The sequence below is a fragment of the Lepidochelys olivacea genome (genome assembly GCF_965140295.1).
Source record: "Lepidochelys olivacea isolate rLepOli2 genome assembly, chromosome: 12".
Classification (NCBI taxonomy): Eukaryota; Metazoa; Chordata; order Testudines; family Cheloniidae; genus Lepidochelys; species Lepidochelys olivacea.
In genome coordinates, this window is record NC_140422.1 from 4,734,355 (window position 1) to 4,758,958 (window position 24,604).

At 55.9% G+C, this 24,604-nt stretch overlaps 1 protein-coding gene across 2 annotated transcripts; it reads right to left on the reverse strand.

Annotated features, from left to right (window-relative positions):
• Nucleotides 1-1,852: 1,852 nt before the first annotated feature.
• Nucleotides 1,853-23,923, reverse strand: LCAT (lecithin-cholesterol acyltransferase). Of its 2 annotated transcripts, XM_084644638.1 has the most exons (7): nucleotides 23,745-23,833; nucleotides 20,437-20,762; nucleotides 13,856-14,012; nucleotides 8,674-8,789; nucleotides 4,457-4,552; nucleotides 3,798-4,022; nucleotides 1,853-2,658 (listed from the first exon to the last, which is right to left on the reverse strand). In XM_084644638.1, the coding sequence occupies exons 2-7, from the start codon at nucleotides 20,543-20,545 to the stop codon at nucleotides 2,015-2,017; spliced, it is 1,347 nt and encodes a 448-aa protein (XP_084500764.1). In that variant the 5' UTR covers nucleotides 20,546-20,762; nucleotides 23,745-23,833; the 3' UTR covers nucleotides 1,853-2,014. The 2 variants fall into 2 exon arrangements, with proteins under 2 accessions (XP_084500764.1, XP_084500763.1); XM_084644637.1 differs by lacking the exon at nucleotides 20,437-20,762 and having other exon boundaries at nucleotides 23,745-23,923.
• Between the last annotated feature and the right edge of the window lie 681 nt (nucleotides 23,924-24,604).

Below are 24,604 nucleotides of genomic sequence, written 5' to 3' on the forward strand. Positions count from 1 at the left end.
CACAAATCAGACATCAAGAATTATAACATTCAAAAACCGGTAGCAGAACACTTCATTCTCCCTGGGCACTGAATAACAGACTTAAAAGTGGCAATTCTTCAACAAAAAAACTTCAAAAACAGACTCCAACGAGAAACTGCAGAACTGAAATTAATTTGCAAACTGGACACCATCAAATTAGGCCTGAATAAAGACTGGGAGTGGATGAGTCATTACAAAAACTAATTTCCCCCTGCTGATACTCACACCTTCTTGTCAACTGTTTGAAATGAGCCACCTTGATTACATTGACCTCATTAGTTTTCACCCCTTCTTGTCAACTGTTGAGAATAGCCCACTTCCACCTTAATTGAATTGGCTTGTTAGCACTGACCTCCAACTTGGTAAGGCAGCTCCCAGCTTTTCATGTGCTGTGTATTTATACCTGCCTCTGTATTTTCCACTCCATGCATCTGATGAAGTGGGTTTTAGCCCACAAAAGCTTCTGCACAAATAAATGTGTTAGTCTCTAACATGTCACAAGGACTCCTCATTGTTTTTGCTGATACAGACTGACACGGCTGCCACTCTGAAACCCATGGAGGTTTAGTGTTTTTGTATAGACCTGTGCATTTTGTGTGCAATTTAGTAAAGAGCAATGGTGAGGGGGTGCTAAGACAGAGGATCTGCACCCCAAGAGTGGGTCTAGAGACCCCCAGTAAAGGCAGTGCCTGGGCTCTGTTCAGACTCCAGCGGCTTAAAGCCCACAGGGATTCAGCATTTGGATCCTCTCATCAGTGTGCTGAGTGCCCAATGCAAGGCTCTCCTGGGACTCCGACACCTTCGGAGAGAGAAACAGGGGTGCCTCTGGCAAAGAGGTGTTTACACAGTGTTCCTCAGTGCCTTGGGCAAGCACGTCAAGGCTGGTGCATGCTCTGCAAGCCCTGGCCTGGGCTGGCTGGAGTGATCCTAGCCTGGCCTCAGAGTACTTTATGCAGGGGCTAGCCCCCTGCTCCAGTGGATACTTCCAGGGAGGTGCTTCTCTCTCAGTCTCAGGCAGCAATTCTTCCCGCTAGTCCTAGTGATGATGGGCTTGTGATGGCAGCAGTTAGCAAAGGCCCAGCCCCAGAGGTGTGTGCCTGCTGCAGCCGGCAATAAGGGCATGCCTGGAAGCGGAGCACTGTGCACAGTTATTGCAGAGAACAGCGACCATTTGTGCAGTGGAAGATGCTGTCTGAACGTCACGAGGGAGAGTTGCTCCCCTTGGTCCCTGTGCACAGCCTGGTGGGACCCCAGACGTGGGTCACTGGCCCCTCACTGCAGTCAGCCTCATTCACAGGCCTTAAAGGGCCTGGCACATGCATTCAGTTACCCAGCTGCCTGTGGCTCTCCAGCTCTAGGATGAGGGCAGGATTCATTCTCTTTGAGCTGAACAGCTCAGCTTTTCAGAGAGGCCCCACAAAGGCCCCTGATTTGCAGCGCCCCTTGGGCGCAGATTTCTTGAGTGCAAATCCAAGCCTGCCTGCTGCAGAGCCCAGCACAGGGACCAAGGGGGCAGAGCTCAGACCTGGCACAGGCTGGGATTGCCCTGTGGCCAAAGTGGCCTGGTGAGTGTGGTGCTCTGTCTCTGCCTAGTGGCCCCTAGACTACCTGAAGATTAATGAGTCTGCTACAGCCTTGGCTAAGAGCCACCTGGCTTGTAGCTCATGCAGTAGAGGATCATACACTAAACTTCAGAGGTCCCAGGTTCGATCCCGCCTGCCAACAACCGGGGTCTGTCGGCGTTGCGCTAGCAGGCCAGTGATGGCAGTGTCATGGTGACACCTGCCAGCGGGATGGAATTAGCTGGCAATGTAGTTAATTACCCATCTGCTAATATGCAAGTAACAAGCCTCTAATGTGTAATTAATCACCATTCACAATACAAAAGCCAGTCAGAGCAGGAGTGGGTGCTGCTTTGCCCTCCACGGGCACTTGGATTTGAACCCTTTGCTGGAGGGCAGCCAGTCAGAAGCAAAGCGATCCCCAGCTGCCTTCAGTTCATTTTGGGGTTCTTAGTGGCCCTCTGACCAGAGAGGTTCTTCCTGGCCCGTGTTGGCTCTGGGTTGAGTGGGAAGAGGGTCTTTTCCCCATTCCCTCCCTGCTCCTCCGCACGGGCCTGCAAGCTGCCCAGCAGGATCTCATTGATGTAGCTTAGTGTTTGGCTGTCGAAAACCATACTGAGGTGATCCACTCCAGGCACCTCCACCACATGCACTCGCTGCTTCTGCTGCTTGCCCCATCGGTTGCACAGCTTCATGCTGCGGGTGCTGACGGTGTCATCCCCGTCCCCATAGACCACGCCCACGGGGTCCTCATAGGGGAAGCGCTCGTCATAGATGTAGGTCTCCACTGTTGGGAGGCCCGTGCCGTAGAGGCAGTAGGTCTCCACACCCGGAGGAGGCAGCCCCTTCAGCAGGTCCTTGGTGTCATTCCACATGTACCAGCCATCCTCAAAGTTGACGTCGAGGAAGAAGCGCCGGTAGTCCCGGTACGTGTAGTTGTAGGATGGTGTGGAGATAAAGACATGTGATTCGGGCCAGGCTATGTTGGTTGGGAACATCCAGGGGCTTGTGGTGGCCATGCGCTGTTCCTCACGCAGCTTGATGTTTGTGACCATCGGGATGCCCTGGTTATCTCCTGCAATTCACACAGGCACTCATCAGGAACAGCAGCTCCAGCAAAATTAACAGCTGTCCCAAAGCAGTGTGCAGACTATACATACAGAGATCATTCACTGCTGAAATGCAGCCACCTCTGGGGGGCAGGAGGAGGGGCAAGGCTGCTGCTCAACAGGTGCACTGTAATTCAGGGCAGGCGGCCAAGAGGTTGGGTGTGTGGGAATGGTGAGGGACGGTGGGCCGAGGGCTGGTCAAAAAACTCTCAACAAAACATTTTTTGTCGGGAAATGTTGATTTGTTTCAATGGGGACTCTTTGCAGGAACGTATTGGCTGTGACACAGCCTTCATCAGGAGAGGACTCTGGTGCACGATGGAATGTCTGGTGGGGAGGGAGACCTACCCCAGATCAGCCAATGGGCCACGTTGTATAACTGCAAGTCATCAGGCCAGACAGAGAACAAAACCACCAGGCTCTGTAGGCCATTGGGGTGAGTGTGCACCTGGGATGTAGGAGACACAGGTTCACGTCTCTGCCGTTCCAGGGGAGTGCCCTGATGCAGGGTTAGAGAGTCAGTGTCTCTGGCCCAGGGATTATTTATACAAAGTAGAAGAACATCAACAGGAGAGCCTGAGAGATCCCTGCCCCAGAATAGCCCCTTGCCTGCTGATTAGGAGGAGGGAGAGCTTAGTTCAAGTCCCCCCAAATCAGGCAGAGCAGGGTCTTGAACCTGGGTCTCCTGCATCCTAGCGGAGTGCCCTAAACACCAGGCAAGGGGCTATTCTGGGGTGGGGGGGGCTGTTTCCCAAGGAGCTGTAAGTGGAGTGAATTGGGAGGAGGGTGTGCGTGGTACGTGCAGGGAATAGCACGTAGAACTTCAGGGGGAGTCTTTTTACTGTTCCTTTCCTACGGCAGGGATTTCCTCCCCTGCCTGCTCAGATGTGCTCGTCCCTGGCCCATAGCAAACCTTGGGCGGGCTCCCTGTCACTGGACTTGTGCTCCCTCAGGGACAGTGCGGTCAGACTCCAGGTGGTTGGCGAGCTCCCGATGGAGCCATTTGCAGCCCCCTGCCCACCCTGGGGGCTCTACAACAGATTCCCACCTCCTCACTACTCCATGAAAGGAAGGCAGGAAGTGGACAGTGGGAGCCATCACCCACCGGAGGCCAGGACGAGCATGGACTTGACGGCCCCGCCCAAGGGGGCACCGAGGGAAATGAAGCCCGCGATGAACCGGTCTTTCCAGGCCTGGGGCTGCTGCCCCAGGAAGTAGAGGATGTTGAGGTTGCCCATGCTGTGTCCGAGCAGGAAGACCCGTCTCTGGTAGGTGTCATGCATCTCCTCAATCAGTGCCTTCAGGTTCTGGAAATACTCGGGCTGCTGGTCTGGGGAGAGAGGGGCATTGTGCCGGGGCAGGGCAGCCATGGCCAGCAGGAGCAGCTCCCTAGAACCCGGCGCAATGAGAGACACAGCAACCCAGGCCTGGACCGGAGGGGCAGCAGAGGAAACGCACTGGGGAGCACTCAGACAGGCCCCCCCACTAGAGGATCACTCCCTGCAGGGTCCCCCCATTCCCGCACTATATGATCATTCCCAGCTGGTTTCCCTCCCCCCACATCTCTCACAGCAGGGCCCCCCTTCCCCTCAAGGGTGTCTCTTTCAGGCTCTCTAACCCTGCTCCCCGTCAGGCTTGCTGGCCTGGTTTCCCTCCTGGGCACGGGGCTCTCCCTGGGCGCCAAGCTGCCAGGGTGGGTGCCCTTCTGCCTCCCACCCTGTCTGTCTGGGCTGAGGCGGAAGCTGGTCCCAACCCTGCACTTACTGGGCCCAATCCTCCAGTCGTAGGGGGCAGCCCGTACTGTCTGGTCCCGCACGTAGCCATTGTTCACCAGGTTCTGCACCAGGGTGTGTAGGTAACCTAGAGAGAGACAGCACAGAGACTGGGGGGACCCCGAGAGAGACAGCATGGAGGTTGGGGGGACCCCCAGGGATACAGGGCAAGGATTGTGGGGTCCAAGGAGGTACAGGGTGGGGGTTGGGAGGCTCTAGAAACATAGGATGGGAGTTGGGGGCAGCCAAGAGAGAGAGCTGGGGGAGACAGATAGCACTTCCTGGTGCAGACATAGTGTGGGAGCTGGGGGTCCTTGGCCACGCATTGCTGTCATGATATTTATTTAAACAGTGACATGTAATATATCGTTTGGAATCTAATAACACACTGGTCATTAATACCACTGTGAAATGTGTGTCACAAAGCTGTAGGTGAAATTATGGATGCTTTCTGATCTTGCCTCTTGGAAACTGTACAAAGACAAAGCCAGACGCAGGTATAGTGTGTCACAAGGGTTTCAATAAGGTGAAGAAAACCCTATTCTGGCTAGTCCAGATTTTGAACTCTGTACAGGTGCACCAGATGTTGGTTTAGGTGTAGAACTAATGCAGTCAAAGGAAACTAACAAAACCACCCCTGTTAGGCTATAGGAACTCGGGCAGCTTCTCTTTAGCAAGAAGTTCAGGGTCCCAACTGACCACTCCCCATTGGTTTGCTTGCCCAAAACCAAGGGATCCAATTCCAAGCTGCTATGGTGGAGCATGACACTGCAAGAATATGACACATAAAGAGAAAAGAAAACCTGGCAGCAGATACCCTGTCCTGCGTGCTTGGATGCTAGCTGTTGGTGCCAATGGCCGTGCCACACTCACATGCCATGAGGCAGGATGGGGCACTTGCTCCAAACCAGAGGGGGTCCCTTTTTCTCCTACAGGACACGCAGGAGACCAAGCAGACAGTTCTGCAGAGGATCCAGCAGAGGCAGCAGCGACGGTGAGAGCTGGGGAGGCTGGAGCGGAAAAGGCTGCTAATGGAAGAGAGACGCGTGGAGCTGGAGGCCAGGCGTCTGAGTGAGGAGGCAGAGTTGGAGCAGCGGAAGCTTGCTGACCAGGCCCAACTCAGGCAGCTCAGACAGAAGAGGAGGGGCAAGTCTCACCCGTGGGACCCAGGAGGAAGGACATAATGGCATGCCTGATCAGGGGCTAGCAGACCACCCGATGTGGGTATGATGGACCCCATCACTCTGCCTGTAGCCTGAGGCATTCTGGACACTAAAGGTTACTCTGGGATTCTGACTGGGGGAATGTGGGAAGTGATTTTTTGGTGTGTTGTTTTCTGTAACAATGTGACAGGGTTGAGCCTGAGGGCTCAGGTACAAGCCTGCCACGGCCAGACTCAGTGGTCAAGGGGGCAAACCCTCACTGGGGAAACCGAGTCAGGGTTGAGTGTGTCTGTGGCAGGATCTGCTAGGAGTGGGGGACCCTGTCATATTTAGGTAAATAGCTGTGGGCTAATGCCCCACTGAGAACAGGGAAGAGTGCTGGGAGTGGTAAGACTCTGGCACAGCTGTGGGCCAGAATGCCACTGAAATCAGGGAAACTGAGGCACAACTGGACAATTCAGTGGCCCAAAAATTGTAGGGTGCAGTGAGACACTGGCACAGCTGAGGGTAGCCGGGGGCCAGCACCCTGCTGTGAGTAAAGAAGACTCAAGATGATAAGAGACCTGGTTTCACACCTTTAGGGGTGGCAGAAACCTTTACTGGCCTGGGTGACCCAGATGGGGGAGAAGCAACCACCAGGGGGGCATGAATGCTAAGTGCAGGAAACATGACCCCCAGTCTGTGGGCTCAGGGGGACTTTGAACCAACGTCTGTGGAGTAGCCAGTGGCTAATCCTATGGGAGGGGTGACAGACTGCTCTGTGTCAGGCCTGAGACACAGTTACCTAACTCACCGTTGTCATAACCTGTACATACAACCTGGTAACACCCTGGTCCCGACACTCAGTATGTGGTGTATGTACGGGGTGTGTACGCAGAGTTATAAATGTGTGCTAGAATTATGTTCTTAACATGTGTTTGGTAAGCAGTGCATAACCCGGTCTGCCCCCGAGAAAGAAACGTGGATTTGCTCGTCTGGTGGTCAGGCAGAGACAACGAAGGCACATTTCCATGAAAGGTAAAAAAAAGCCATCAGGAGATTTCGTGGGGAAAGACCACTTGACGGGGCATGATAGGAGAGAGAAAAAGCCATTTTAGCATCCATCACGTGAGGGTCTAAGAGCCGGAGCTCTGAAATCACAGAATGTTGGATCCTTCAATCTTTGGGAGCTGAGGCGAGGTGAGAAAAGACTGTCATTTGCTGGAATTACGTTTTAGTCTCAGAAACGTATTTTTGCTTTTGATTGCTTGTAACCCTTCCTGTCTGTATCCCTTCTACTTGGTGTCACTTAACCAGGGCCGGATTAACTCTTCTGTGGGCCCAGAGCTATTAGATGTTGTGGGGCCCCTGTATACAAGTCTTTTTTCCTAATTTAAAACAAAATGATCGCAATTATGGCATCGAGGGTATTAACGCTAGACTAAACTTGCCTTTCATTAACATAAAGCTGTTCTGTGGTTACATTTCAGTCTTAAAATATGCAGAATATAGTTAAGTTAATTCAAAATAGCTTGCTTCTTACCTTAGAACAGCTGTTATATTCGTTTCATTTTGGGAGGGAGTTTGGGTGCAGGAGGGGGCTCCAGGCTGGGGCAGTGTTGGGATGCAGGAGAGGGTTAGGGGTGCAGGCTCTGGGAGGGATTCTGGTGCAGGAGGGGATTCTGACCTGGGGCAGGGAATTGGGGTGCGGAAGAGGGTGTGGGGTGCAGACTCTGACTGGGAGGCACTTACCACGGGCGGCTCCCGGCTGGTGGCGCAGTAGGGCTCAGGCAGGGTGCCTGCCTGCCATAGCCTCACTCCACTCCTGGAAGCAGCTGGCTGCTGACACGTCTCTGCACGCCCCTGTGGGAAGGGGGACAGCGCATCTCTGTGTGCTGCCCGCACCCACAAGTGCCTCCCCCGCAGCTCCCATTGGCCAGGGACCGGCCAATGGGAGTTGTGGGGATGGTGTTGGGGTGGAGGCAGCGTGCGGAGCTGCCTTTCCCCTGCCAGGGGCCACAGAATCGTGCCAGCAGCCGGCCGCTTCCGGGAGCGGCGTGGGGCCACGGCATGCAGGCAGCCTGCCGGAGCCCTGCTGCGCTGGGGCCTCCCTTAGCCCAGAGCTGCAGCCCCTAAAGCCCCTGTGTTAATCCGGCCCTGCACTTAGCCCTATGGCTTTTTGTGTAATGTGCTTGTTTTTCTTTTAATATGAACTGACAGTGCTGTGATTGACTTAAGAGTGTCAGACAATCCCTAGTAAAATGAACGAGCTGCTGTTTACTGTCTCTCTAAAGGAGCAGCAAACTTAATTACTTCTCTGAGCATTCTAGGAGCGGGCTGGGCAGTGCAGGGCAGATGGGTTGGGGGAAATTCGGGACTGGCGAGGGTTGGGGGTACCTTGCAGAAATTAACTGGGTGGTGGAAGCCAGGGTGTAACCTGCTGGCTTGTCTGCTGGCTGTGGGTGTCTGGGCTGTGAGCCACACGGCAGAGCATTCAAGGCACCCACAGTTGCAGGGCAGGTGGTGACATAGCCTCTCACTGGTCAGGGTTGAACCCCAAAGCATCACAGGGGACTCTGGCCCTTCACCCAGATTGCATTCCTCCCCACTTCTGGGCTGTGGGCAAGCTCCTGCCTGGCCTGCCCAGTGTCTGAGTCCCTCTGGCCAGAGGCGTTGGCTCAGTGCATTCTGGGTGCTGTGCTCTGGGTCTCCTCACTCCCTGGGATGGTTATGCCTAGTGGCATTGTATGGCCCTCTCCTCTCAGACGCGGGTCACTGCACCATGGGCTTTGCAGAGATCTTGCATCCGCTGGCCCTCAGCTTCCCGCTGCCCGCTCCCGGCTGTGGGGTTGGGCTGTGCAAGGGTCCCAGAGCTGGGACAGACTCAGGGATAAGGGGTAATGGTCCTGGGCTTCAGAGAGCCCTGCAAAGCCAGGCCTGGGCAAATCCTGCAGCAGGCAGGGACCCTTTTCTACTGCTGGGCACCAGCAGCAGGATCAGCACCCTGGGAGCTCCCCCCAGGCCATGAGGACCCCTTGCCTTGGACACCGAAAAGGGCACCCCTCACCTGCCAGCTTGCTCTTGTCCAGGTACTCCACGGAGTAGGTCTTGCCAAAGCCGGGCACGCGGATTTGCACCCCAGGCGCATTGGACATCTTGCCGGTGCTCCGGTTATACACCACTCTGCAAGGACAGGACAGGAGATGGCAGGTGGATGGCAGATCCACCCTGCCAGGGCGCAAAGGCGAGGCCTCTGGGTGGGGACAGAAATCCAGGCAACCCCCATCCCGCATGGGAAACACCCTGCTTGGGAATTGGGGATGGGAGTTGGGAATAGGGCTTGTTTCTAGGGCCCAACGCTCGCTGGAGGGTACGTGTCAGCCCTGAATAGCCGATGAGGTGGCTGTTAAGATTTTGCATTATTCGTGGGTGTGAAGGCTAGAGGAGCACATTGTGACCAGTCTGTATATCCTGGGCCAGAGGATCTCACCTAGGGATCCCTGCATCGGTCCCAGCCCTCCCAGGTGAGCTAGAGCAGGTCAGGTGTGTTGCAAGGGGCACAGATGAGTCCTGGTCAGCTAGAGGCAGAAATCCCTGGTGACAATGCAGGAGACCTGCTGTGTGGGGTTAGGAGATGGGGAAGAGGTGCCCCATAACTTGGCATTTCCTGGCTTTTTAGGGTTTGCCGTGGCGGGAAGGGGGGACCACACTGACCCAGGCTGACCCCTCCGAGGTGAAGGTTCTGTTTTGTTTATGTAGGAGGATTTTGGGTCTGGGGGGGGGCAGGGATGCCCTCTGGACTCCCCCTCCGGCGTGTGGGGACAAGGAGGGAGCACCCATGTCTGAGGTTGCAGGGAAGAGGGGGTTAATTGCTTGCGCGGAGAGGCCTGGTGAATCCATCTCTACTCTTCCCAACTCCAGCACAATGGAGCCTGTGCACCGGGGCCGGGGAGCCTGTCGAGTGCTGATCTCTGACCTGTGCCCGCCAGGCCAGGCCTGGCTCTCAGAGCAGAGGAGTCTGTCCAAGCTGCACAGCGTTAACAGACACTGGAGAGCCCCTGGCCCTGGAACTCAGAACGTCTCAACCCCAGGAACCTTGGCCACCTCTCCCCAGCCGAGCTGAGCTCTGTCACGTGGGCCCTCTTCTCACAGCTCCCAACCCTAGAACACAGGGGGCAGCCCTTTCCCCCGAGCGTCGTCTGCGGCCTCAGACCCGCTGCAAACACAGAGCCACGGTCTGGCGATCTCGACTCAGCGGCAGCCTCGCTTTTGCACGGCTAGCAGAGCCCTCAAGTGTACCACAGCTTAACCGATTTGAGGGAGGGGGAAGCCGTCCTCATTAAAACAGCCTGGGGAAGGTGCACTGTGGTGGGAGCCAGGAGACCGTGAGGTCAACTCTCACCTCGGTTTACATTTGCGTGTGTGTCACAGCCCTGATTCTGAGCAACACCTGGGGGTAGGTAAGAGCCAGCCTCCCTCTTGCACAAATGCGGTAACTGGGGCAATCTCTAGTTGCTCTGGGAATAGAATCCAGGTCTCTGACAGCCGACCCCAGTTGCAGACTTGTTACCATTCCGCATGCTGGCGCTAACCACTAGTCCCCACCCCCTCCCAGAGCCAGGAAGAGATCCCCGCCCAGGCCTCTATCACCGAGCTAGAGGACTGCTGTGACCCGCTAAAACATTGGCTTGTCCATTTCTGACAGTGAAGGCAGAGAGCTACTCCAGCAAAACCTCTAAGGAATGGGAGCCATTTCCCCAAGGGCAGCTTGTGGCACCAGTCCCGTTGGAAACAAAGGGAAACAGCAGCTATCTGCTAGGGACGCCTCTTCCACTAGCTACATAGTGTCCGTCTTTACTGCAGGCATGAGCGTCTTCACAGACTCACAGATCCCAAGGCCAGAAGGGACCACTTGGGTCATCTAGTGTGACCCCCTGTAGAGCACAAAAACTGGCCCAAAATAATTCCTAGAGCAGGTCTTTTAGACAAATATAAAATCTTGATTTAAAAATTGCCAGTGATGGAGAATCCACCACGCCCCTTGCTAAATTGTTCCAACGGTTAATTACCCTCACTGTCAAAAATTGGCACCTTATTTCCAGTCTGAATTTGTCTGGCTTCAACTTCCAGCCATCGGATTGTGTTAGACCTTTCTCTGCTACATTGCAGAGCCCATGGTTAAATCGTTGTTCCCCACGTAGATACTTACAGGCTGTAACCTTCTCTTCGTTAAGCTAAATAGATTGAGCTCTTTGAGTCTATCACAACAAGGCAGGGTTTCTTATTTTTTTAATCATTCTCATGGCTCTTCTTGGACCCCTCTCCAACTGATCACCATCCTTCCTGAATTGTGGCCACCAGAACTGGACACAGGATCTCAGCAGTGGTCGTACCAGTTCCAAATACAGAGGGAAAATAACCTCTGCTCACACTCAGAATTCCCTTGTTCATGCATCCCAGGATTGCATTAGCTGTTTTGACCACAGCGTCGCAGTGGGAGCTCATGTTCAGCTGATCATCTACCACAACTCCCAAATCTTTCTCAGAGTCCCTGCTTCTCAGGATAGAGTTCCCCATCCAGAATGTGTGGCCTACATTCTTTGGTCCTAGATATATACATTTATATTTAGCCACATTAAAACATAGTGTTTGCTTGCGTTTTAATATGGCTAAGTTTACTTGTTTACTAAGAGAGTCAGATCGCTCTGACTCAGTGACCTGTCCCAGTCATTATTTACCACTTCCCTGATTTTTGGGTCACCTGCAAACTTGATCAGTGATGATTTTATGTTTTCTTCCAGGCCACTGATAACATTTTAAATAGCGTAGATCCAAGAGCCGATCCCTGTAGGACCCCACTGGAAACATACCTCCTCAATGACAATTCCACATTTACAGTTACATTTGGAGACCTATCAGTTAGCCAGTTTTTAATCCACGTAATGTGGGCCATGTTAATTTTACATCATTCTAGTTTTTAAATCTTCAATCCTATTTGGTAGCTTTGGTTCCTGTGATGGGGTATATAGACCCCACACTGGGCAGCACAGCATTAATGAGCTCGAGTGGCCCCATCCCATCACACCTGTTGGAGGGAGGAGCTTAAAAAGGCCAAATCCAGCACAGCTGATGGGAGAGCAGATCTTTGGTCCTCAGCCCTTGGAGCAAGGCCGGAGCTCCTCAGCTGGCCACTGTCCTACAACTCCTCCCTGAAGGAAAGGAGAGCACAATGCTGATCCACTTTTGATGGGCCTATTCTTCCGTATTAGCCTGTGAGCCCCGTTGGGGGCCACAGATTTCCAGAAGGAGCTGAAGAGAGAGCCTTGCCCCCCTTGGGGCAGCTCATGTCTGTCCACGTCTTTTGTCTTTGTTGACAGCCCCAGAACCTGCTGAGCCCCTTCAGACTGCACCAGTGTGGTGGAACACCCTCACAGCGCTGGGCAGAGGCTGGAAGAGTGCGAAGCCTGGCCTAGAGCGTGCCTCGGGGAAGGAATGCAGAGACAGACGCTTTGCAAGGAATGGGAGTAAGGGCAAATAGTGACTAAGATAGGAAAAGCACCGACTGATATTGCTTAATTACGACCTAACTTCCTTAGATGTGCAGTGAAGGAATGTTGGTGGTAAGTTTTAGTGGCATGGAAACTGACCGAAAACAAACCAGCCATTTGGGAACTAGAGGGCTATGGGAAAAGGGTCAGATATAGAACATTTCTTAAAAGGCCCATTAAAACAAGGTAATGGGTTCACTTGCAGATCTCCAGGAAGTGCACCTCGCTCCCAGGTGGTGTGGTGGAAGCTGGTGAAGAGGCAGTGTATTCTCCATGCAAATTGAGAGTTCGAATCTCTTCTGCATGGGAACAACAGGACCCTGCTTACATCCCCTGTGCCCTCAGTCCTCCCGACACTGCACTGGATGCAGATGGGAGGACACAGAATTGGGGCCTAAAATGGTGTATTGGAAACTCTGTTAAAATTATAAACTATCACTTTACATTCTCAGGGGTTTGCCCCAGCCTGCTTGCAGGCTAGGGGGCACTGTAGGGAAGTGTGTGATCGGGGTCTTCAGCAGCCAGACTGCAAAGAGCTGACTTAGAGCAATTTGGGCCTCTGCCTGAGGGAGCAGCCTGCTTTGTCTCTCTCTGGTTTCGGTGCATTAGGGTTCTGGAGGCTAAGAAATAAAGCCGTCTCTAACTTCAGTTTGTATGCTGTGAACATAACACCTACGGAGGTTAAGAAACAATTCAATGACTTAGGCTAATCAGAGATCAGTGGCCTGCCTTTGCAAGATTTATATTTATAAGAGTCCCAAGCGAAGCCCTTGGGAGCTGTCACGGGTCAGGAACTTTCCTTAATTCCACTTCCATTTTCCTAGTGCTCGTTTCTAGGCCTCGCCACACCCCGTCTCACTCTACAGACCGTCTCCCTGCTCTTTGGGTATTCGCAGACCCTCACCATGTCCCTCTGAGGAGCCCCCAGTCCCAGCCAAGTGGCCGCACTTTGCCCTTCCCCAGAGCCCATCCCTCCCGGCTGTGAACCTCCTCTGCTTCCCTCTCCATCGCTCCCACCTGGGGATGGCTTTCTGGGATGGAGGTGCCCAGAAGGGGATGCAGCATTTCAGGTATGGCTTCACCAGGGTCCTACAGAGGGATGGGGCAGAGCTGCTGCTCTTTGGGGTGCTGTGTCTCACTGTGGCCCTCCCAGCTCCCTTGTCCCTCCCGGCTGCAGGGTTTTTACCCCAAGCACTAGCTGAGTCCTCAGGGGACTCTCCAGATTCCCACCTCTCACCCAGTGCAGCAGAGCTCTTTATTTGCACTTCGACCCCCTTCCATGCTGCTCCCTGCATTCGTGGGGCTCAGTCCCCAGGGCAAGGAGCCTGCGCAGCTTCTGGGCCAAGCAGGCTGCCATGGCCAGGGCTCCTGCCCTGGGGCTCTGAGCAGGTGTCACGGATCCGTACTCACAGGACAATCCCAGGAGAATCCTGTCTTGGCTGAGGTAGCTGAGAGTTCGAGGAGGCCCTGGCTGCTGTGTCCCCCCGCAGCCCTGACTAGCTGCATCTCAGACCCCCTGGATGGACCTGGCCTGATGCGGCTGCGAGCATAGAGGGAGGGCAACACTCAATGGCGAGGTGGAAGGCGCTGGGTGGGTGGGCAGTTGAAGGGCTCCCCTTGTCCCCAGCTGGCCCAGTACCAGCGAGCTAGGGCTTGCAGGGACTCTCCAAGGGGAGCTCCGGGGTGGGGTCGGGCAGGAACCTGGTGTTGTCGATCCAGCAGGCGACGCCAAGCGGCAGGAACATGTGCAGGTTGATCCAGAGGGTGAAGTAGTCCTCAGTTTTGCGGTGGCACATCCAGTTCACCACTTTCGGCTTGTCCAGCTTGGCCTCCAGCTGGTTCCCCAGGCATGCGGGCACTGCGGGCACCAGAGACAGAGAGGAAGCAGTCAGTCAGACCCCAGCGCCCAGCACGACAGGTCCTGGGCTCTGCTGCTTGAGGTCTGTCCACCGCAGCCCTATGGCCGGCAGGCCCCGGGGTGCTCCAAGGGTGGCTCAGGAAGCACGGGCAGTGCCAGGAGGGCTGCACCTGCCAGAACCCATCTCTGCTGCCTAGTGTCACCATGGGGCTCCCTCAGGCTAGGGCTCCCCTAGGCGGGTGGGGACTGCATGGTTCCAGGCAGGGACGTGTTCAGACCGGGACACCGGTAGGGGGCAGGTACCACATGGGTGCCAGGCAGCGATGCGCTCAGGCTGGGGCTCCCCCCGCATGGGCACGGCTGCACAGGAGTTGCACCAATGTAGCTGCCCCCCTGCAGCTCCTCAGTGTAGACACGCAGCACTGGTATAATAGTGAGTGACTTACATGGGTGCAGCTCACCCTGGTTTGAAACCCGACGTGGGTGTCTCTCTGGGCACGGGTGCAGACCAAAGGCTCTTGCTGCGCTGTGGTGGCCTGCTCCCCCTGGCAGCACTTGGGTGTCACTTGGAGCCTCTCCCGGATGAACCCCAAAACCACTTGACAGGCCAAGCATCCCTGGGTCCCCTAAAACACTGGGGGAGGGGCGGGACTAGTCAATCGTTATGGGGACTTCAGAAAAGCCAGTGGCGCAAAGCTGGCAGCAAGAGTGTGACCGGTCAGTGGAGCTGGGGTGCCTGCCAAGGCTAATTGACTCCTCCCCAGTTCAGCCTGGCAGGAGGAAAGCAGCCCAGGGCTGGTGAAGCGGGGGGCCCTTAGGTGGGGACGGAGGGCTGTTGGCAGAGCTGGGTGGCTGCAGTTGGGGCTGAAGGGCACCAGGAGAGCTGTGGGTGGGCGATCGATCTGTGTGCTATGCCACCAGACCACCCGGCCTCTAGCTATGCGGTCTGGCCTTCGTGAGCCCCAGGCTCGCGGGACACAATGTCACACAAGATCATTAGATAATTATTAAGGGAATTTGTAACTGGGACTCCAAAGGTTATCACGGAGCTCAAGGGCGGCGGGCTGGGCAGAGCTCCTGCCAGCAGCCTGATGGGGGTGTGGGCTGGCAACCCGAGGATCAGTGTCTGGAGATACAGACAAGACTGAAGACTCAGGTCCGGAGTTGGGTCCGCAGCGCTCCCGGCCTGTTCAGAGACTCCGCGCTGAGTCTCACTGATGGCATGGACTGTCCTAGGACACCAACTCATCCAGGGGGGCTTAGGGTCCTGGGACACCAGGGCTGTCTCCCCACAGGGCCAAGGAGAGACCAACCCAGGCACACGAGGGGACGAGGCAGGAGGCCGCTCTGTCTACAGTGAGAATCCAGCACGGCAGCCATGGTCTCTGTTACAGTGTCACGACTGGGACGAGGGCAGTCAGACCTATTGGTCGGAGCAGGGGTCAGGTACCGGAGGTCAGAGTCTGAGGTGATTCAGAGCACGAACTGAGAGCCAGGGAGCAGGAGGGTTACCAGGAGATCAGGCACCAGGTGCAATCGAATAGCAAAGTCGAGGACAAACCAGGGCCAGAAGCCAGTGCACAGGGTCTGGAGTGCAGGCAGGCAGCCTGGGCTACTCAGTCAGCTCCCCGTCATGGCTTCCTGGTTTATATACTGGTATCGGCCAACCAGGGGACTGTGAGGGGCTGCCACTCCAGTCCCACTGGGTGGTACTTCCCATTGAGCCCAGCCTCACAGCGTCCTCCTGTGATCACCGTACCTAAGCCTCCCATGGCAATGTGGAAGTGTCAGAAACCCAGAACCTCTTTGGGCCTCAGTTCTAGCCCCCCGGGGTCCAGCAATTGAACTCCAAGCCAGGCCCTGCTGATGCTCCAGGGAGCAGGGAGGTTCCATGAGTGAAGCCCAGCCTGTGGGGAAGTGTACCTGTAAAGGCTCTGGCCAGAGCCAGCTGGAGTGTGCAGAGGCACGGGTTATGCAGTGCTGGGCAGCTAGTGCTCAGACGCTGCCTGTAGCAGAGCTCCGACAAGCACTGCGTGATCACTGAACCCCGTGTGGTACCAGCGATAACACAAACCGAGCAGAGACCCTGAGGAGAAGAATGGAGCAGGCCAAAGCCCCACCAGAGCTGAAACAGCTGGAGAAGGTTTAAACCGAGCTTGGCTCTATCTGCGGGCAATGGGCCCCAGCAAAGCAGAAGGTAGCCTTATTTCCGACAGCAGCCGGTTCTGAAGCACGGTTTGCTCAGGCGGGGGAGGCTAACTATGACACCGTAGCACAGAAAGGTGAGGCGTGGTGCCCTCCAAGTCAAAATGAAACCTAAGGGAGATGTTTTTAAACACAGAGAACAAAAAGAAAGTGAATCCAAGAGAAGTTGGTGGCTGAGCTAAGACTGAAGAGCCAGTCTTGCCATTTGGGGGGGCTAATTGAGCACCTGATAAGAAACCAGGTCATGATAGGGACCTGTGACAAAAGACTGTCCAATCTCAGATGCAACATGGACTGTGCTTGCTACACCTATGGCTCAGGCTGAGACCCTGCAGAAAGTAATGAAGGCTGTTTCCAATTGAAGTGGGTTTGTCACTACTAGATCCTGTTTAGAGGCACCAGGATGGTGATTCCTAAGGTGTTATAGAAAACTATGCTAAAAAGGATACATGAAGATCATTTAGGGATTGACAACCCTAGGAGAAGGGCCAGAGATGTTTTACACAAGCCTCAAATGAACAGTGACATTGAGGAACCTGTCAAGGCTTGTTGCATATACCAAAAATACAAGCTAAGTCAAGCCAAAGAGCCTATGTTGTGGCATAGGAAAAACTGGACGCCTGGAGCATGGCAGGAAATGTGTACGTTGGCTGGAAAAAACTTGGCACTTGTCCTAGACGATGATTGTCACTTCCCTAAAACAGCCTTACAAGAAGATATTACAGGGAAGCAGGTGATTGTGCATATCAGATTTATTTTTGCTAGACATGGTATATTTGACATGCTAATGCCTGACAACAGGCTGTGGTTTAGTGGGCATGAATTTTAGCAGTCTGCAGTGAGGTACAGGTTTAGATGTGTAACCGCTAGTCCCCACAGTCTCTGATCCAGGGGTTTAGATGGAAGATGGTGTCAGAACTGTAAAGTGCCGAGTGAAAAAGGCTGCAGAGTCAGACTCTGACCCATATGTTAAATTATGGCAAGGCACCAAGGAAGCATGGGCTGTCACCCGCTGACATTTTATCCAACTGAAAGCAGAGTGCCCACTCTGTTAGAAACTGACGTCAGAGTCACTGGGGACTTGCAGATGTAGAAAGAGACGCATAAGGCAAAATAAAAAACTCAGCATGATTTTGTGTCACAAGAGCTACCAGCACTTCATGAAAACGATTCCGTGCTTCTCTATGAAGGGGAACACAGATTGCAAACAGCTGTGGGGTCCCAAGAGGTTGCCCTGCGGTCATGTCAGGTTGTCACCGCAGACGGACACATACGATGGTGTGTGGACAGGAGGCAGCGACTCCTGCCTAGCAGTTAGGGCCCAAGGTGGCACACCCAATGGCTCATCTCTGGTGGCAGCCCCGCCTACTAGATACTGCTCTCGAGGGCAGCGTTGTCTAATGGGTACAGTTCTCAGCAGCAACCCCACCTAGTGGGTTCAGTCCATGGGCAGCAGCTCCACCTGTGGGTGCAGTTCTCAGGTGGGGTAGGGGCACCTGGGCCATCCCACTCCACCGGGTTCTGACCCAGGGCCCTGGGAGGCTGTTGCTCACCCATGGTGCCTTGCATCAGCCTCAAGTCTGCTTCCCTGAGTCACTTCCTACCTAGCCCCGACTGAGCTGTCCGGCTGCCTTTTAAACCTTGCCTCCAACCAGAGCATACTCAGCAGGGGAGGAGAAGCAGGGCCTCCTAAGCCCAGAGTTGCTCCTTACTCCCCTCCTGTCCAGTGAGGGGTTAATACACTATGTCACACCTCCCTCCCTCAGAATCAGTGCCGGGGCACGGTCCTGTGGTTCTTGTGCCCACAATCTCTTGAGAAAAAATCTGCATTTTCATGATCCTAACCTACCCGGGGAAGGCTTTCAAAGCTGTACGGCTGCCAGGAGAGGTACCACCGCATAATCCTGGGGTTGGTGTCTTTTATGGTGTTCATCCATTGTAGCAACACATGGTCGTCACTAGCCGAAAGGCATTCATTCCCCCACAAGTAGCACCTCAGAGCATCCATGGCCCATTTTTTTTTCATAGATTCATAGATATTTAGGTCAGAAGGGACCATTATGATCATCTAGTCTGACCTCCTGCACAACGCAGGCCACAGAATCTCACCCATCCACTCCTGCAATAAACCTCTCACCTATGTCTGCGCTATTGAAGTCCTCAAATCGTGGTTTAAAGACTTCAAGGAGCAGAGAATCCTCCAGCAAGTGACCCGTGCCCCATGCTACAGAGGAAGGCGAAAAACCTCCAGGGCCTCTTCCAATCTGCCCTGGAGGAAAATTCCTTCCTGACCCCAAATATGGCGATCAGCTGAACCCTGAGCATATGGGCAAGATTTACCAGCCAGATACTACAGAAAATTCTTTCCTGGGTAACTCAGATCCCACCCCATCTAATATCCCATCACAGGCCATTGGGCCTATTTACCATGAATATTTAATTACCAAAACCATGTTATCCCATCATACCATCTCCTCCATAAACTTATCGAGTTTAATCTTAAAGCCAGATAGATCTTTTCCCCCCACTGCTTCCCTTGGAAAGCTATTCCAAAACTTCACTCCTCTGATGGTTAGAAACCTTCATCTAATTTCAAGTCTAAACTTCCTGGTGGCCAGTTTATATCCGTTTGTTCTTGTGTCCACATTGGTACTGTGCTTAAATAATTCCTCTCCCTCTCCGGTATTTATCCCTCTGATATATTTCACTGCTAGGGCCTCCTTCTCAATGACCGAGTTGGTGGTTTCTCGTGGGAACAACTTCTTGCTGAGGTACACTCCGGGTGTTTTTCCCCGTCAGTGTTTTGGGGTAGCACTGTGCCTAGGCCCACCTCGGAGGCCTCTGTGTGGAGTGTCAACTTCTTGGTGAAGTCAGGGTGGATGAGCATGGGTTCTCAACTCAGCTACTCCTTTAGCTCCTGGGAAGTCCTCTCGCAGGTCACCAGCTATGGAGCCTTCCTTGGGCTGATGTTCTTTGCCAGGTCTGTCAAGGGCACTGCGATGGTGGCGAAGTTGGGTATGAAGTGTTGGTAGTACCCCACAAGGCCAAGGAAGTAGCATACCTGGTGTTTTGTCATGCGGGGTGGCACATTTCGCCAGAGCCTGCACTTTGTCAGTGAGTGGTCTCAACCGCCCCTCTCCTAGTCGGTAGCCCAAGTAGGTCACCTCTTGCCGGGCCAGCCAGCATTTGGTCAGGCTGGCTGTGAGCCTGCCTCCTGAAGGGCTTGTAATATGACTGATACGTGCCTCAGATGGTCTTCCCAGCTCTGCCTGGAGACGATAATGTCGTCAATGCATGCCATGACACATGACCTGTGTGGGGCAGCCTTTTCCCCCCGCTTGGACAGTGTGACTGGGCACTCACCTTCCAAGCCCCTCCTTGTAGCCTGGGGTGGTGCCGCAGCATGCTGCCTCAGTTTCCTGTCTCAGCTGTCTCCTCAAATGCTCCAACCAGGCCACAGCATTTAAAAATAGTTTCCTTCTGGAGCTGGATCTAGTTTATTTAGTCCTCACACAATTAGCCCTTCTAGGCCCTTCAACGGCCAGCTCCATGGTTCAGATAGTTCCCTCTCCTTGAGCCTGGAGCTCCCAGCCCTGTGTCCCTGAGCTGGGTCACAGTTCAGCCTCTCTCCCTCCCTGAGCTGGGAGTCCCCCACCCCCATCCCGGAGCTGAGTTTCAATCTCAACACTCCCTTTTCTCCCCGCAGGAGCCAAGCTTGCGCCCTGCAGCACTCACCTGCAGCTGCAGCTTTCCAGGCTTCGATCCAGCATGGCACTCCCAGCCCCCATCCCTCCAGTGTTACCAGCTGCCTCTCCCGTATAGCCCCAGGCCTGACCTGAGTTCATCACAGGGCCAAAGTTATTTCCCCACCTGGGGAGGTGAGCTGGCCTTGTCGCTGGTGGGGCCGAGGCCATGTCCCCTGGTGGGGAGGCAGAGAGCTGCAGCGACTCGGGGCCTGCCCTGCCCTAGTGAGTCACTGGTACTGGCTGGGCAGAAGCACACTACTGGCCTTGAACAGCTGCCCCTCTCCCCCGCCAATCGTGTGCAGTGCATTCGGGATTCTGAGACTGCGGGCAGACTTGCTCAGAGGCTGCACGCCATCCACACACCTCCCACATGCTGTCCATATGCCATCCACACGGCACTGGCATGTTGCCCAGACATGTCCTACACGGCCTTCACATGCCACCCAGGCACCTCCCAAACGCCTCCCACTCACCTCTCATATGCTTCCAACACGCCTCCCACATACTGCTCACCCAGGAGCTCAGAATGGTGTTTTCTCGCATGTCAGTACATGTCAAATACACAGAACATGCCACCCACATGCCAGCCCTTCAGGGGAGATGGCAGCGTCCCAGGGGTGGCCTTTCAGACACACATGACCACAGACTGAGGGCTTTCTTCCCACACCCTGACTGCAGAGCCAGGCGGTTCTAGGATGTATCAGGCGAGGCATTTCCAGGAGAGATAGGGAAGTATTAATGCCCTTGTAGAAGGCGCTGGTAAGACCTCATCTGGACTAGTGTGGGCTGGACTGGTCACCTGTGTTCAAGAAAGATGAATTCAAGCTGGAACAGGTGCAGAGAAGAACCATTAGGATGATCAGGGGAATGCTGGGCCTGTCTTATGAGAGGAGACTGGAAGAGCTCGCCTAGCCTAGCCAAAGGAGTGCTGAGAGGGGCTGGTTTGAAGCTGGAGCTTTGTGAGTGGGGCTGCCTGTGAATGATATGGCGGGGCTGCCTGTGATAGCAGGGACTAGATTCAGTGACCCAGCAGGTCTCTTCCAGTCGGATGTTCTCCCCACTCCAGCTCAAGCTGGTCTCTGCACTGGGACGTCACTCATCAAACACAGCCTCTCCCAGCTGTGCATGGGGTCAGACAAACAGGGCAGAGTCCAGCAGCCGTGTGAGAACAAACAGCACAGCAGCTTCCACAAAAAATGCCAGCCCAGCCGGGTGATGTGACCGGGCAGGCCTGTCTGGCTGCCTTCCCTTGTGGAGCGTGTGAATGCTCCTTCCAAGCTAGGGGGTGGGCGAGGCTTTGGCTAGGAGGGTAAGTGCCACACATGTAGGGCAGAGTAGGGAGGTGACGTTACCTCTGTATATGCCACCGGTGGGACCATTACTGGATTCTGTGTCCAGTGGTTGTCCACACTTCAAAAAGGATGTTGAAAAACTGGCACGGGTTCAGAGCATAGCCACAAGAATGATCTGAGGTTCGAAAAACCTGCCTGACGGTAACAGAGTATTTCAAGTATTTCAATCTATCTAACAGAAGGTTAAGAGGTGATTTGACCATGGTCTGTAAGTACCCACGTGGGAAGGCGATTTCTGATCACAGGGGGCTCTTTGAACAAATTCCACTGGCTGGAAACTGAAACTAGACATATTCAGACTGGAAATAAGGTATAATTAACCACAGGCCCATGGCACTAACAGAGCCCCCAGGGGACAGATGGGATAACATGCTCTCAGTGGCTGCAGGACCTCTTTCCATTTGTTCAGCTGCCGGCCCCTTTGCTAGGTCCAGGCCAACTCTTCTGTCACCAAGTGCTGCCCTACACAGCTCCTTTCACTTAGCCCCCAGCTCCAGCATGTCACACCAGTGGAGGAAGCAATAGGGCAGACCCAAATTGCCACCACGCTGCCATTCAGACTGAATGTGCCAAATCTATGTGCTCGGCTGTGCTGTCTTTAATCACTGTAACTTCAAACCACTAGAACACAGAGCCAGGACTGGAACCCAGGGGTCCGGAGCCCCAACACTCTGCTGTGGGACAGGGACAGTGCTTTCTATCAAATAACTGTGTAACCCACTGGCAAACTGCGGGACCAGACCCCCTCGGCTCCACCTGAAGTGTACCCCTTTAGTTCACATGCGAGAACTGTGTGGGGGTGCGGCACAGGGAGCGGCTCACAGACAGGGACAGTCAGCGGGCGAGAGGGACAGGCGGGGGGACAGCACAGGGAGCAGCTCAGGGACAGTCAGGGAGTGCAGTGCAATGCAGTGTGGGGATTGGCTCAGGAAGAGGGACAGGCAGGGAGTGCTGTGCAGGGAGTGGCTCAGAGACAGGGACAGGCAGGGGGCCCGGTGCAGTTCAGGAAGAGGGACAGGCAGGGGGCGCAGTGCAGGGAGCGACTCAGAGACAGGCAGGGGGGCTGTACAGGGAGCGTCTCAGGAAGTGGGACAGGCAGGGGGCGCGGCACAGGGAGCGGCTCAGAGACAGGCAGGGGGCGCTGTGCAGGGAGTGGCTCACGGAGAGGGACAGGCAGGGGGCGCGGCACGGGGAGTGACCCAGAGACAGGCAGGGGGCTCTGTGCAGGGAGTGGCTCACGGAGAGGGACAGGCAGGGGGCGCGGCACGGGGAGCGACCCAGGGACAGGCAGGGGGGCTGTACAGGGAGCGTCTCAGGAAGTGGGGTAGGCAGGGGGCGTGGCGCAGGGAGTGACTCAGAGACAGGCCAGGGGTGCGGTATGGGGAACAGCTCAGGAAGTGGGACAGGCAGGGGGCGCGGCACAGGGAGCGGCTCAGAGACAGGCAGGGGGCGCTGTGCAGGGAGTGGCTCACGGAGAGGGACAGGCAGGGGGCGCGGCACGGGGAGTGACCCAGAGACAGGCAGGGGGCTCTGTGCAGGGAGTGGCTCACGGAGAGGGACAGGCAGGGGGCGCGGCATGGGGAGTGACCCAGGGACAGGCAGGGGGCGCTGTGCAGGGAGTGGCTCACGGAGAGGGACAGGCAGGGGGCGCGGCACGGGGAGCGGCTCAGAGACAGGCAGGGGGCGCTGTGCAGGGAGTGGTTCACGGAGAGGGACAGGCAGGGGGCGCGGCACGGGGAGTGACCCAGGGACAGGCAGGGGGCGCTGTGCAGGAAGTGGCTCACGGAGAGGGACAGGCAGGGGGCGCGGCACGGGGAGCGACCCAGGGACAGGCAGGGGGCGCTGTGCAGGGAGTGGTTCACGGAGAGGGACAGGCAGGGGGCGCGGCACGGGGAGCGGCTCAGAGACAGGCAGGGGGCGCTGTGCAGGGAGTGGTTCACGGAGAGGGACAGGCAGGGGGCGCGGCACGGGGAGCGACCCAGGGACAGGCAGGGGGCGCTGTGCAGGGAGTGGCTCACGGAGAGGGACAGGCAGGGGGCGCGGCACGGGGAGCGACCCAGGGACAGGCAGGGGGCGCTGTGCAGGGAGTGGCTCACGGAGAGGGACAGGCGGGGGCCGCGGCTGAGGAAGAGGGACTGATGAATAACCGTGAACAGCAGGAGAGAAAGAGAAGCAACAAGGAAGGCCCCGCACCAGCTCTCCAGTCCCCAGGCTGGTCCCAGGGCAGAGCCCTGCCTGATCTGTGATGGCAGCACCTGGCAGCGAAAGAAGCAATCCTTCCAAAGGATTGTCCTGAGCTGGCCAGGCCAGGCTCCTTGGCCTGCTCCGTCTCCCCCAAAGCTCTCCGAGCGCTGGCTGCAGGCTGCCCCCCACCCACAAGCAGAGCCCCCAGGGAGTGTCTCCATGCTGCCGTGCGGGGGTGACCTTACCGAGTACCACGGGCGGGGTGCTGTTGGAGGGTGCTGCTTCTGGTGTGGCGCTGGGGGGGAAGAGCACGTTGAAGAGCCAGAACTGGGCCGTGGGCTGCGGGAGCCGCAGCAGCACCAGCCCGAGCAGCAGAGCCCTGTAGCCTGCGTGCCCCATGGCAGGTCCAGCCTTCTGCGCCTCCGAGCAAACACCCTTTTATGTCATCAGAGCACCGGGTCGGGCCAGGAGACGCGGGGGGGAGGGGAGAGCCGCAGGGGGACGGCTGGGCGGGGGAGGGAGAGCCGAGGGCAGTGACTGTGTGCACACACCGTCCCCAGTCTCCCGCTGCAGCCAAGGGCCCTCGGCTCGCCTGGAAACCAGCCCTCGGCCTCCCAAAAGCAGAGACACCCAGAGTGGGCGCCCACGTCTCCCCGAGCTGTCCCCCCACCAAGTGCCAGGGACAGCAGCCCTCCCCTGGCAGCCCCGCCACAGGCCTCCCGCACGGGGTCACAGCCCTGCGAACACAGCGACTGCAGGCTGGCACGACCGAGTGGAACCCGGCGTTACCCCACGGGGCAGGGCGCTGGGCAGCAGGGATCCGGCCTGGCACAGTGCTGGTGTCTCTGGGCCCCGGGCCACTCCCCAGGGGCCCCAGCCTGTGGCCTTTGCACTACCTTGTCCCGCACAGCCCAGGCTCCGGGAGCTCGGCAGGGGCTGTTCTGCAACACAGCATGGCCACACGCGCAGCCAGACCACGCTGCTACCGCCCGCGGGGGGCAAGCCCCTCGGCTCCCACGGCTGGGGAGTCTGCCCCCAGTCAGCAGCGCTGCTCCAGAACGGGGAAGTCAGGGAGGTGTAGAAGACTCGTGTGTATCTCACACAC